We start from the raw sequence: 14,843 nt of genomic DNA, 5'->3' as shown, positions 1-14,843 counted from the left end.
CCGACCCATCCAGCCAGGGTCCGCGTGTTTTTGAAGCGGAAGGGCTAATTGCGCGATCGGCCCTTCCGCATTTTTACTATTTCACAATCAGGTTTTTTTTGCTACTTTTAATTTGGCCCTAAAGATTTTCTCGCCCTACAATTTAGTCCCTCCGTGCTACGTTGCGTTTTGGTAATGGAGAATATTGCGCCCTTAGTTCCCATTGCTTTCACGCGTGTTCATTTTGGTCCTTTATTTCTCTATTTCTTTTTAAATTCGCCCCGAAATTTTGTTCTTAGTCCGATTTAGTCCTTTTCTTCGTTTATTTTCATTTTTTACATATTATTAATATTATTATTTTTATTAATATACTAATTATTTTTAAGGTACTATTATTACCAATGATTACTATTTCTAGTTCTAACATTATTATTAATATTAATATATGTATATTTTACATATATATATCCATACCTTTATATATAGTACTATCTTAATTACTTTATTTTAATATTACTATTATATTATATTTGTCTTTTTTATACACTTCATTATATTTCTAATATTATTATTATTAGTTGTTATTTGTTTCTAATATGTATATACTATGTAAATGTTTTAATATTATGTGTATTTTGCACATATGTTATGTATATAAGTTTTTAATATTATATTTCACATATATTATTATATATATTTTAATATTATTAGTTATATTTTTCTTTTATACTATTATATATATTTCTAATATTATATTGTATATTTCTAATACTATTATTTATATATATATGTGTATGTATTTGTGTAGTGTATAAAATATTTTTATTATTGTTATTATCACTTCTAAGGTATGTATGTATTGTATATGTTCTATATATGTTATGTGTATATTTTTAATATTACTAGTTATGTATAATATTTCTTATACATTTCCACATACATATTTTCTTCCATATACTATGTATATACCTTTAATACCATATTATTTGTATATATTCTTCTATATATATAATTCTGTTAAATGTCATGTCCTATATATATTATGTCATGTCTTGATACTACGTATATACTTTAACATTAATAGATGTACATTTTTTGCCACTTCATGTATAGTTCGAATAATATATATAATATATTTCTAACGGTATCATTGCTCATATATAGATGTGTTTTGACGTACATGTTCTTAATGTTTTATGTATGTATATTCATTATTTATCGTATTTGATATGATAATTACATTCGATTTTGCATGCATTATTAGTGTTTTCCTTCAACATTATTGTAATATTTGTTTTTTGTTTCAAATATGTTTATATTTCTTCCACTTATTGATTCTTATTTCATATCAACTTCGTTTCATGGTATTTCGAAAATCATATTATTGTTTTGATAATTAATTTCAATAATCAAGGCAATGTACCGATTTAACATTAAGTCATCGAGTTCATCGCTATGTTGGGTGAACGTCAATTGACTCGTGTTAAAGCGATATACCCTCCTCAAAAAAAACAGAATAAACTAAAATTTCTCGTCTTTTCAATCGGATCAAGACTAAATTTTACATTGGACTCGTATTTTTGAAAATCAAGACAACAAGTGTTTATGAGATACCAATTTTGGGCGTCGCGAGGGTGCTAATACCTTCCTCGCGCGTAACTGACTCCCGAACCCTATTTTTTTCTCTGGATTTTAACGTGGACTTAAATTCATTTCTTTTCATTTCAAAAATAAATTTATAAGGTGTCCGATCACACCTATAAAAAGGATCGGTGGCGACTCCCCTTTTATTTCAAAATCGAACTTCAGTTTCCAAACTTTTTCACTAGATCGCCACAATTAGCGACCCTGAAACCAATTTTTACGTCGCTACAAATACATTTTAATCCCTTTAAAATTTATGAAATTATAAATTAATATAATTATAAAATTACATTTTAACCCTTTAAATATTTATTATTTATCATTAACAAGCAATTTTTTGACTTTGCCTTATTTATATAAGCTTATCTTATTTTAATTATATTGAAATAATATTATTATCACGAACCTTTTCTGTTTCTTTTGCAAAAATTAATTAATAATCACTTCCACTTAATTTTTGGCTTCATTTTAGATGTCAACTCTATTAAATTAATCAGGAAAAATTAAAAAAAAAACCAAAAAGAAAATGCTAAAAGAATGATTTTCAACATTCACATTACCAATCAAATTTAAGGTTGACCTTTGCTGAACTGTATACAGTTGCACCTCATAATGTTGGAAAACAAGATATGACTAAAATTAAAATTAAAATTAAAATATTATATGTACGAATACACGATTATATCGAAATGTATATAATGTTAATTAGTTTTTTAGCATTATGTATTTTACGGTTTATGTTTGGAGTTCGTAACTGTCACTCCTAATAATAATATTGTTTTTTAGGTTCGAATTTACATTCTCCCCTTAATAGTACAATGTGTCTTACCAATACACTCAACCACCACTTATTAGCTAGTAATGTTAGTAATTAAGTTATTAAAATTTGTATAAATATAAAATAACTCAAACATAAACTTATAAAAAAATTCCTTTTGAAATGGATTTAGGGTATTTTGCATAGGTATGTATGCAATACTAATACAATTAGGGTATGTTTGATAGGGGAAAATATTTTCCGGAATTGGTTTTCCACATTTTCCGGTTTTGTTTGTTGGAAAATATTTTCCCTATGTAAAATCAATTACAAACACGGGAAATAGTAGCCTTTAGTTTTGGAAAATGTCTTACCGTTTCTGATTCGGTAAGACATTTTCAGGAAAATTTTCCTTTCCCTTTCCCTTCCCCTTCCCCTTCCCCTATCCTTGACACCTGATCTTCTGCTTGCCATCAGCCAACACCAATTCTTAACACCAGACACCGGCGTTCATCAAGTCTGGGAATTCTGCCCTGAATCAGGAACCCCAGAAGGTGGAAATGGCTTTTTGTGCGTATTCCTTCAGATGAGGTTAAATGAAGAAAATGAAAGATGCTTACTCTACCTGGATGCTTTTACGGGAAAGCCGCTTATAGCAACAGCAAAAAGGCAACTGCTGGAACGCCATATACCTGCCATTCTTGATAAGGTGTGAATTGAATTTTTGGTTGTTCTTTGTGCTTTGAACACCTTGAATTTGCATCTTCTTAGTAGCTATGGTTTCTCTAATTTGTGCAGGGATTTATGATGCTGATGGATGGACACCGTATCGAGGACCTTCAGAGGATGTACTCACTGTTTTCAAGGGTCAATGCAAATCACTCAGGCAGGCCATAAGCTCATATATTCGGAGAACTGGGCAGAGCATTGTCATGGATGAAGAGAAAGACAAGGACATGGTGTCTTCCTTGTTAGAATTCAAGGCTTCACTTGACTCCATATTAGAAGAAAGCTTTTCCAAGAATGAGGCATTTTGCAACACCATTAAGGATTCTTTTGAGCATCTAATTAATCTTCGTCAGGTTAGCATGTTTGTCCTTTGTATTTGGAGATTATTTTATTTTTAAACTGCATGTTCATTTACCTTTAAACCAGTAAAGTAAATTCCTAATTTAGATCATCATATTTTGAACTTGACTGATGGTCGAACTTTATTGTGTTTAATAAAATCGACCTGCTGAGCTTATTGCTAAGTTTCTGGATGAAAAGCTTCGTGATGGTAATAAGGGTACTTCTGAAGAGGAATTAGAGGGTACACTTGATAAAGTTTTGGTTTTATTCAGGTTCATCCAGGTAGAGTTTCCCACAAAAATGATTAAATCTACTTTTTTCCCCCAAGTAACAGTTTTCCTTTTGTGCATTTCTTTCTTTCTTGCCTCACTAGTTAATGCTAGAGTTGTGAATGGCATTTTTGTTGATAATTAAGGGCAAGGATGTTTTTGAAGCATTCTATAAGAAAGATCTTGCTAAAAGGCTGCTGTTAGGGAAGAGTGCTTCTATTGATGCAGAGAAATCCATGATTTCTAAGGTCAGTATGTTCTTCGCATTAAATGGTGTGTCTTCAGAAGATTGTATTAAATTGTTAATTTGTTATGTTCTTGCGATGCTGCAGCTGAAGACAGAGTGTGGCAGCTAGTTTACAAACAAACTTGAAAGAATGTTTAAGGTTTACCTCTATATCCTTTTTTGTATAAGTTTGTAAAAGAAATGTATTCCATAGGTTACCATTGGAATTTCTAATCATCAATCTGGTGAACTGCATCCTTTAGGGTTTTGTAAACATGGGCAGCCCATAACTTCTATCCACTAAGAGTCTAAGAATATGTTACTTGTTAGTGGTGGTATTGTCTCCAGTAGTGTTACCCCTCATGACATGAGTTGAATTAATTATGTGTAATTCCTGTAAGCAGAATGTGTTGAACTAATGACCATGTAATAAGTTTGTTGTGCCTGAGGGTAGATCATATAAATATATAAGAAAATAATTGAATCATGTCAGAGTAGAAGAGAAAAGTACTCAGCAAGTTAAATTATCTTCTATTTCTTGGAGTACCTACTTGTGTACTGGTTGATGTAAGATCAAACAATTTACATAATATACGGAGTTTGTGTGATACTGGAATTTATTTTTGTGACTAGATTCTTAGGTCTAAAATATGTTCACATGCAAACAACATTTACTCTTAAATTTTGTGCACTTTAGTGGACTACCCAGAAATCTAAAATATGTTCACATGCAAACAACATTCCACTTGTTGAGTAGATATTATGTTATGAACTAAAGACATAATTATGTTATTATTGTCTGCTAGCTCTCTGGAAAATATTATGTTATGAACTAATTTTAATGGGTTCTTTAGTTGTCCTAATTCTTGGCAGAGCACTCAAGTCTGTGTAGCTGCTGTAAACATGGACAAATATCAATATGCAGGCTTTAGGTGGGTGAGCCATTAGTACATTTATGCCCATAAAGAACCTGCGTTACATTACATTACATTAAAGGTTTCAATAAGTTCATTAAACAAATTTACAAATGAAAGATTGTAAATTTAGTGAAGAATGTATCTGTTTCGATCTTGGTTTAAAGTTTTTATGACATAGAATTGCATGCAATGCTGATATTTTCCTTTGGAGCAAATTGAGTTCTTTTTGGCTTTCTACAATAAATAGACTATGTTTCTAGCATTACTGTTTTATTTTTCAAAGAGTTGTATATTGCCTTTGGGTCCATAATTTGATTCCTTTTTTATGTGTTCTTACTAATATAAGTTTTCTATTTCTATTTGTTTGAAGTTCATGAGCATGTTTTGTATAAACATGAACAACTATTGCAATGTATGGAGGTTGTTCATGTCTTTTTTAAATGATGATCCTGATGAATCATGTTTGTGAACATATTATCTTGTCAAGGTTATAAATAGTAATTTCGAATTCCCAATAGATTTGTTAATCTTGCTTTTTAATTTGATGTGCCCGTTTTTAGAACATTGCTTTGTTATCTGATATATCTTTTATGGAAGGTTTCTTGATTCTTACACATTGCTTCCTTTGGAGTGGAAGGAGCTGTCATTCTAATAATCGTCAAATACTAATACAGATTATTGTAGTTCTTCTATAAGAATGATTATGGTTGGAAAAATTTCTGAGACTGTCATGTTTGGACTTTTGTCAACTCCTAATTCAGTCTCGTTTTGTTAGTTCATTGGTAGTTAATTTAGGGTTGAAGATATTGATACTTTTATGTGCTGTACTATTATGCACTTGGACAATGTTGTTATTATGTGGTGTACTACTAATTATGTATTTGGATAATATTATTTCTAGTACTCATTATGGTTTCGAAGTAATTTATAATTATTCAATATTCTTACTAGTACTCATTGTGGATAATATTTTTTTTAATTTATAACGATCAATATTGTAGCTTATTATTGAGTATTATTATAAATAAATCATTGCAATATATGTAAAAACAATTTAAAATATAAAAATTTATTAATATATATTAATATATGTAAAAAATAACTTTTCCGGAAAATATTTTCAGGAAATCTGTCAAACAGCAGAAAATATTTTACACAGATTCAATCAAACACCAGAAAATATTTTCCAGTAAGTCATTTTACAGAAAAGTAAAACATTTTTCAGAAATCATTTTACGGAAAACATTTTACTGCCAATCAAACAGACCCTTAATTAATTTTAAGGTAAATTATAAAAATAACCATTTAACTATTAAAAACTTTTATTTTAGTCACTGAAAATAAAAAAAATTATAATTTAAATATTTATTTTATATAGCAGTTAAAAAATGATATAATAACAAATTTAACCCTCAACTGTTCCTGTGAAAATAATATATTGACTGTAACTTCTCCAAACTCTCTAAACTTTTCTGGAAATTGATTCTAGTGATTCTCCTGAGAAAAGCAACACTAATCTAGTTCCATCTTCCATATTCGGATGTACGAAAATTAAAGCACTATGTTAACTTTAGGAGACGATGTCCACTACACGATTACACTGATCAAGGTGAAACCGTTTCTAAGGCAATGAATTTACCATGCCGTAGTAAATTTCAGATTTCATAATTCATTTTTATTTTTCAGATAGTGTTAACATATTTGTTTGATCAAAATATGTGTTTCAATGATCAACATGTACTAGTAGAGAAATCGTCTTCTCCACGGGAGTAGGACCAGTACTCCTTAACCCTAATTATTTCTTAGGAAGAAAAGAAACATCTTCTTCTATGTTGCTTGCTTTTTTATTCAATAACATAATATTTTTTCCTTTTTTGGCAAAGAGGAAAGAGATAATGGCGAAGGTGAGGAGGAGGGCGAAGATGAAGAAAGGAAAGGGACGGTATGGGTAGAGGGAGAGAGACAAAGGTTGGGGAGAGGGGCGGGTGGGGAAGGGTTTTTTTGTTATTTAATTTAATTTAATTTAATTATTTTTATTTAATAATTTAAATTTATTTTTATATTTTAAAAAAATATTATGTATTTTTATTTTTATTTTTATTTTGAATTTTTTAGAATTAGGATTAAAATGAGAACATTTGTAAATTTTGGGAATTAAATTTTTTAAAAATTATGACTAAATCCATATATTATGTAAAAGTTGTTAGCTAAATTTATTATTATACTAATTTTTTAACTACCGTGTCAGCTTGTTGTTTGTGATTTTAACAGTGCTAATCAAAATAATTGACCTATATAATGTGGGCACTTAAATTGTAAAATTTTTTATTTTGGATACTTATATTAAAATTTTTTATAATTAGATGACTATTTCTGTAGTTTATCTTTATTTTTAAAACTATAGAGGTGTTTAGGATTGAGTTTTTTTTATACTTATATTTAAATTATGTTAAATATAAATATTAAATAAAAATATTTAAAAAAATACTTATTTTTTAGTTTAAGGTTGACTATCTTTCACCAACCAAAAACATGTTAATGCCACACTTTTTCTTTTTTAAGAATATAATTATTCCCTCTTTTTAATGAATATAATTATTCCTTTTGACGACTTTGTGTTTCATGTATAAGATATATCTTCAATGAATTATATTATAAGATAATTAATAAATAATTTTAAAAATCACTAAAAATAATATAATTACTATTTCATGTTTAGGATTGGAACTCGAAATATAATGCATTCATAAATATAAGTTTATACTTGTGTCATGGGGTTAGACTTTTTGTCTCACAATCCATACGGCTTTAGGCGATTCCTCTGCTTCAAATGCGCTTAAATCAGCCTAACTCTCTCAAAATAAGGATTCTAGTAGAATTTCCCTAAGGCACTGAATTATAGCTGAAGCAAAAAAAAAAAGCAAATACCAACAGAAAAGCAATGCACACAAGGTATTTGAGTAAATGCTCTCATTATATTCTTTAACTCAGAATAATGGAAACAATGGATGATTACAACTGAAGGGGAAGCTTTCTATTTATAGTTGACCTCCCCCAAAATCGACGGCATAGATTGAGTTACATCAACAAACAAAATCGAAGCATATTTACAATTAAGGGATTTACTTAATTTCCTGGATTAAAAAAATTAAATTTTATCTTATTACAAATCTTCTAAGATTACTTTCTCTATTTACCAAGATAGCCCTAATTTCCATAAATGTTTTGTTGCGCCACCAAGGCTTCAAGTAAATGGACTTCATCACTTGTTTTTTGAATCGGTCAGTTCGAGTGGATCAAATGAATGCCATTTAATATGTAAACCTCCATGAGACTTTTTTTGTGTAAAGGTTACGGTATTTGAATTGCAGCCTGTGACACTTGCAATGCAAGTAAACACAGTTTAGAATATGGATTATTACGAGTAGATTTATTAATTTTAATTCTAATCTGAAATTCAAATTTAATTTGATTTATAAAAATTAAAAATGGTTGAATCGAAATAAACAACATTTTGAATTCAAAAGAATGTGATGAATCATCCAAAAATGAACATAAATTATTCCTACTAAAATAAAAATTATTTTAATTTTAGAAAAACATTATTCCATATAGGTGTAGCCGGTTGGTCCAACAACCCTACATCACTAAATACTTTTTGCTAGCAAATTAAATGATTATATGTACCAAAAGAATGATTATAAGTTTGACTAATTTTTATACTTAACCATAGTAATTGTCTAAGTTATGCTTTTTAAAATATATGTTCCATTTTTTATTTTTTTAATATATTTTTTCTTTTAGAATTAATGTTGTGGGGAGATCGATTTCGTTGGGAAAAGTCTGTCAAGTATTACCCGTCAAGAGACAACGAACCCTTCAATAGGTTGATATTGTCCTCAGTAAGGGTTTTATCTCACAACTTTGTGAGAGCTCAAAAGCTTAAAGAGGTAGTGACTTCAACATAGTGAGAACACCTCATCAAGTGCCTAATAAGATGAACCATGCGTGTGTGCATGGTCATTGACTAATGGTATCTCAACATTTGCTCTTGACGGGATTTTAACTCGTGCCCTTTAGCGTATAAGGCCCTTAAGCTAACTAACATGCTTAACCAAAAATGTCCTATAAGATTTAGGGCATGGGTTCGAATTAGACCATGCGCAATCATACATGGTTCACTTGTTTAGGCTTTTGAAGAGGCGCCCTCGCTCTATTAAACTAGTTGACCCTTGAGGCACTCAAGTTCTAATCAAAGTTGGAAAGACCCCAAAGATAATATCAACCTATTGAGAGTCCGTCGACTTCTAGCGAATAACACTTTGTAGACTTCTCTTAATAGAGTTGACCTCCCCTCAATAATTAATTTTCCTATTTTCTTGTAATTTTCTTTTTATAATAAATCTAGCGTACCTTTGCAAAGGGTGAATGTACCTGAGAGGTCCTTATATCATAAGATTTGAATCAAATTAGTCTTTCTACTATTAAATGCATCAATTTAATCCCTATACTATTAAAAAATCAAGAAAGCCAAATTGGAATAGAGTTAACATTTTTTATTTAAAAAATATCATTTACTATTTAATAATTAAAATTTTAAAAGTTTTTATGGTTCTGTAAATGAAATCTTTTGTTTGGAATTGAACTACAATTGTAAAATAATAATTTTCAAGACATTTTGTATACAACAAATGTCAACTCTGTTGCAATTTTGACTTATGTGATTCTTTTTAATAGTTTAAGGACTAAATTGATCTATTTAATAATAGACACTAATTTGATTCAGCCCATATAACACAGGGGCCTCCTAGGTATTTTAACCCTTTGCAAAGTTACGATTATACTCAGTTTAATCCCAAAATAAACATAACTAACATGTATAAAATAATAATTCTTTCATTTTGACTAAGAAAAACGACTACCTTACATGTTCACTACCTTAATGACAAAGAAGAATATTAAAAAAAGACTAAATCTGATTAATGAATTACATTTAAAATAAATAAATAATTTGATAAATTCATATAATATGTTACCCAAATATCCTATAAATATTGCATAAAGTCATCCCAAAGCCATCACACAAAATTCAGAACCAGCAAAGCGGCTTTGGTTTCAAAATCCAGACATTCCTAGGTAACATATTTTCCCATCAGCCAAACAGAAATTGTCCAGGAAAAAAGTGTAAGAGATGGAGAAAAAGGGAATTTTATGCTTTGTTGTGGCCCTTTTGGGGATAATATCAGCAGGTGCTGGCTTTGCAGCTGAAGTTACAAGGGTTAAGGTAAAAATAAAACATCAAATTTGTAAATTTTAAGGGGTTTTTCTAAAATTATATTGGGTTTCGTTATTTTTACTAATTTTCTTTTATTTGTTTTAAAGGCTTCACAAGTTACACTAGAACTGGGAGAATGTGTATATCCACGAAGCCCAGCACTGGTTCTAAGCTTAATATCAGCAGCAACGCTTTTGATGGGTCAAATAATAATAAATTTCTCCACTGGCTGTTTTTGCTGCAAAAGAAACAATGCTCAATCTCATAGTTCTAATTGGACTAAAGCTCTTTGCTTCTATATTGTTTCTTGGTAATTTTTCAATCACATTACTTGTAGATTTCTTTTTTTTTAAAAATAATATTTAGTGTTTGAATTTCATAAAAAAATTATTTTAGTCCTTGAACTTTTTTTCTCGAACTTGGCAACACTTTTTCTTAATTTAGTTTTTAAATTTGAATTTCGTTCAGGTGTAATGAAGTTGCACTATAAGATTATTTCACGATATCATTTACTTTTTTAAAGTTTAGTTATTTCTTCTTCTTCTTCTTTTTTGTATTTTTAAGATTTTATAATTTTTTTTAAAAGATTTCAAGTGATGACTTGACACAATCTTAAAATGTCACATCATTATACTTACTAAGTTCAAGGACTAAATGTTGTTTTATCTCTTCTTATCATTTTGTGTATGTATATACACCATAACCTAGAATCCTGATTAAATTTTGTATCACAAGTTAATCAAATACCTACTCTTAAGAGTTATTTCGAGTCAAGTTGATTTTGAGAACACAAAAACTGTGGTTAATGTGCAACATTCTTGTTTTCCAAAACCCCAGGTTATTAAATTTTTTTAAAAAAAATATTTTTTTATTAAGCCATTTTCCCTCATTTAAATATTAAAGTAAAGATTAGACTAAATAAATAATAATAATAATAATAATAATAGATGTCTTAATTGAAATAGAACAATGATTAAAGTTTTTGTCCGACATTCATTTGATACGGGTTTAAATTGTGTCACTCTCATCTCTCACTCTTAATATTGTATGAAAAAACATAATATGGTCCAAATCGATTCAATTTGAAGAATTATGGTTTTTAATTTGTGATCAAAACCGAACAAACCCAATAGAAATCAAATAATTTTAAAGTAATATCCAAACCAATATGATTTTAACAAAATCAATCCAAACATGACTCTTCCAATTGGTTTTCGATTTTCTTAATTTTTTCCCAGAACCCTAAGGTTTTTCTATGTTTATATCCACAAAATATTGATGCAGGATAACATTTATGACAGCAATCGGCCTATTGCTAACTGGTGCTGCACTCAATGATCGACGAGGTGAACAAGTTTACAAAGATGGCGGCATCTACTGCTATGTTATCAAACCCGGAGTCTTTGCCGTCGGAGCCGTCTTGTCCGCTTTAAGTTCGATTTTCGGAGTCTTCTATTATCAAACCCTAAACTCGAAAGCGAAGGATGCGAGCAATGCTCCAATTCCGAATCAAGGTGGCATAGTCACGGCACAACCTCAATTCCCCTCTGAGAATCCTGGTTTTGTAAATGGAGATGCTTATAACAAGCGACAATTCAATTGATCAAAAAGTTTTCGACATCGGAAGATCGATTCTCCGGCTGTTCGTCCGACGTGCGCTAGTCTTAAAAATCTGTTTGGTGGTTGTATTGGCATGGGTCAAATATTATGAATTGTGAAAGTTATTTTATTTTCCCTGACGTAATGGGTGGTTAATTTTTGTACATTGTGTATTGGACATTCTTTTGATTGTGCATGCATGGTTTTTTTTAACGGAGTCAAATATTATGAATTGTTACACATATAGCTTCATTGAATTATCACTCTCGCTGTCTAGCGTGATTCACCAACGTCCTCCTCATTCGTTGGAGGATATGTTCCACTAGATTGCCAAAAATATACAACTACCATTGATAATCTAATCATAATGACAATACATCTATCATTCGTCCTATATACTATGCATCTTGATCACTTCACATCATATTGCGAACCTAACAAAAGATGACAAATGACCTATCAAGAAGGGCCACGTGGCATGGGCGGTCAATACATTTATATACATCTCTTACTTCTTAGCAAATAGATCTGGTTCACACACACATACACTCTTTCAGCTCCTTCTTCCCTTTTCTTCTCCATTCAACTCCACCATCTCCATCTTATAGTTCTCTATCCTCCAAGGGTGAAAACAATTCCGATCTTCACACCACTTCCATGTGTCAATAAAAAATATTTATATTATTATATATATTGTTATCATATAACTAGTATGGTTTTTATTCACGTTTCACATTGGATTAATTTTTTGAGCTAAATTATAAAGTAAAAATTTAGATGTTACAATGTGCTCTTATACTTTTCATATATTTAAAATTTAGCCCCAATATGTTTATTTTCAAAACTTTAGTCCTCTAATTTTTTTTAATTTAAAATTTTAAATCTAGTTGTTAATACTGTTAAAATTTTTCATTACTAGCATGACATTTTGAAATTAAAAAAAATACTCATTTAATAATCATGTGACAAAAAAAAAGACATTCCAATGGATCTAAATTTAGCAAAAAATTTTACTGAAGTCAACAATTCTTAATTTCATGTCAGTGTTTTAATTAAAATTGAGATATCAAATTATGTTAAAATTTAAAATATAGATATTAAATATTAAATTTGAGCATAGTATAGGGATCAAAACTAAATTGTGACTATTGTTATATAATTTTAAAAAAATAAAGGGATCAAAATTGATATTTAAGCATTTTCTCATAAATAAATAAAAAAAGAGTTAGACCCACACGAGATAAGGAAGGCTTACATTATATAAAAATTTAAAGTAAATAAATTAAAAGTTCAACATAGTATTGGAACCAAAATTGAAATTTGATTATTCTAATTTAATTTTTTTTGGTGGAAAAGAAAAAATACAGAAGACAAAAACTAAATCCTCATAGGAGGATCCTCAATCAATCTTAAGCTAAGACTTCTAGATCGAACTGACTTGGCCAAACCATCGGCCACTAGATTTTCACTGCGAGGAATATGCTTGGCCAAACCAAAATTAAATTTTGATCATTCTAATTTAATTTCAAAACAAAATATAAAGAGACCAAAATTGGAATTTAAATAGTATCTAATAATTTAAAGGAAAAAAAAAGCCTTTAACTTAAACTTGTATTGTGTAAGGAAGGTTTTAGTGAGATCGTATAATCCGTAAGAAGTCCCATTGATTCGAAAAGGGTTGATGCACTCTTTGAGGCTTGAATTTGGCAACTATTCTCACATTGAGGCTTGAATTATTTTTTTTCAAGTTAGTCCCTAATATTTCTTTAAAAGTTGGACAAAAAAAATTTATGCCCCAATGTGGGAAATAATTAACAAATTCAGATCCCAACTAGTGCATAAAATACATATTATAAAATATAGGTTAAAATATATGTATAATTGTAGATTTGCTCCATATTCTCCAATTGGATCATTCTACGTTCCTATACTTTTAGACTTTTAATATATATTTTAGTCTTGACGTAAATAACAGTAGTTAATTCATTTATTAGTGAGTAATACGTGGAAATAATAAGTTGACATAGAATTACACATATAATAATATGTTTAACGCATCAAATTTTGGAAATAGCAGAACTTAACGAATTTAACAATTAATATTTGGTGATGACTAACAATGATCAAATTAAAATACAGAGATTAAATCCATAACTTTCGCAAAGTATAGGGACTAATGGAAGAATTTAACATATAAGAAAACTTCGGTGTTTCTTTTACCAACGACTTTTGGCTTCATTTTAGAAGTCAGCTCTATTAGATTACTCAGCAAAATAAATAATGTTTACAGAAAGTTTTTGAACATCCACATTCCCAATCAAATTTAATGTTGACTTTGCTGAACTGTATACAGTTACATGATCTCTTGACCTAACAATGCTGGAAGTAAATGTGAGAGGACTAAAAATGTTATTTTACTTTTTTATAGTTGCCATATAAATAATGTTTTTGAAAATTTGGATGATGGGGCCGAAAAAAATATACGAGAATTCTCTCAAAATTGAAGTATATGAATTAATTTTAAATATAAAAAAATACAAGGATCTCCAATATATTTAGACTTAAATATTATATTGTACCAAATATTAATTTTAATATAATTCAAAAAATTGTTACACTGATTGATGGTCCGGGCAGTCAAGTCTTTCAGCAATACAAATAGAAGAGCTTCTCGATTTACAAATTGCTCGACAAACAAACTCATTTATTAGCCATCATATCAAGTCTTAATTATCATGTCTCATCATTTTACCTAAGCTTATGGTATTAAGTTAAATAATTCACCAATAGCAACTTAACACATCACAACTTAACACGTGACAGCTCAAGACAATAGACAATAAGAATATAAAACTTAGAGATTAAGGAGTAACCCAAGCAACTTATATCTTTATCTCCTCTTTTCGCCATTGTCAAAACCTTATTCTCTCTTCCTTATTAATCAGACTATTCTTTTCGACGAATCTCTATTTTGTTCTAAACAGAATAAAATCACCCATTTTTACCGCTATCCATTTTTGTATAGAAATATATATATATTTAAAAAAAGCCACCTACCTTTTGATTTTTAAAGAATATAATTACTCTTTGACTTTGAAATTAGATG

General features: G+C 29.3%; 1 protein-coding gene, 1 non-coding gene and 1 pseudogene across 2 annotated transcripts; all 3 read left to right on the top strand.

The window, feature by feature from the left end:
- The first annotated feature begins 2,563 nt into the window (after positions 1-2,563).
- On the top strand, positions 2,564-5,200 carry LOC107923279 (cullin-4-like; annotated as a pseudogene).
- Positions 4,824-4,929, top strand: LOC121205477 (small nucleolar RNA snoR103). The gene has a single exon (XR_005900554.1). It is a non-coding gene; the product is annotated as a small nucleolar RNA snoR103 (small nucleolar RNA).
- Positions 5,201-9,986: 4,786 nt separating the features above from the next.
- Positions 9,987-11,949, top strand: LOC107907752 (uncharacterized). The gene is made up of 3 exons (XM_016835074.2): positions 9,987-10,147; positions 10,246-10,448; positions 11,423-11,949. Exons 1-3 carry the CDS (start codon positions 10,055-10,057, stop codon positions 11,739-11,741), a joined length of 615 nt encoding a protein of 204 aa, XP_016690563.2. The 5' UTR covers positions 9,987-10,054; the 3' UTR covers positions 11,742-11,949.
- Positions 11,950-14,843: the final 2,894 nt, after the last annotated feature.

The sequence above is a fragment of the Gossypium hirsutum genome, chromosome A08 (genome assembly GCF_007990345.1).
Source record: "Gossypium hirsutum isolate 1008001.06 chromosome A08, Gossypium_hirsutum_v2.1, whole genome shotgun sequence".
NCBI classification, from domain to species: domain Eukaryota; kingdom Viridiplantae; phylum Streptophyta; class Magnoliopsida; order Malvales; family Malvaceae; genus Gossypium; species Gossypium hirsutum.
The sequence above is the reverse complement of the archived record's forward strand: the minus strand, read 5'-3'. Positions and strand labels throughout refer to the sequence as shown.

Bases quoted from the DNA above. Each gene is read 5' to 3' on its own strand.
- LOC107907752 (XM_016835074.2), top strand. From the start codon at position 10,055: ATGGAGAAAAAGGGAATTTTATGCTTTGTTGTGGCCCTTTTGGGGATA. The intron at 10,148-10,245 runs GTAAAAATAAAA...TTTGTTTTAAAG, and splicing joins CTGAAGTTACAAGGGTTAAG to GCTTCACAAGTTACACTAGA. The intron at 10,449-11,422 runs GTAATTTTTCAA...ATATTGATGCAG, and splicing joins TGCTTCTATATTGTTTCTTG to GATAACATTTATGACAGCAA.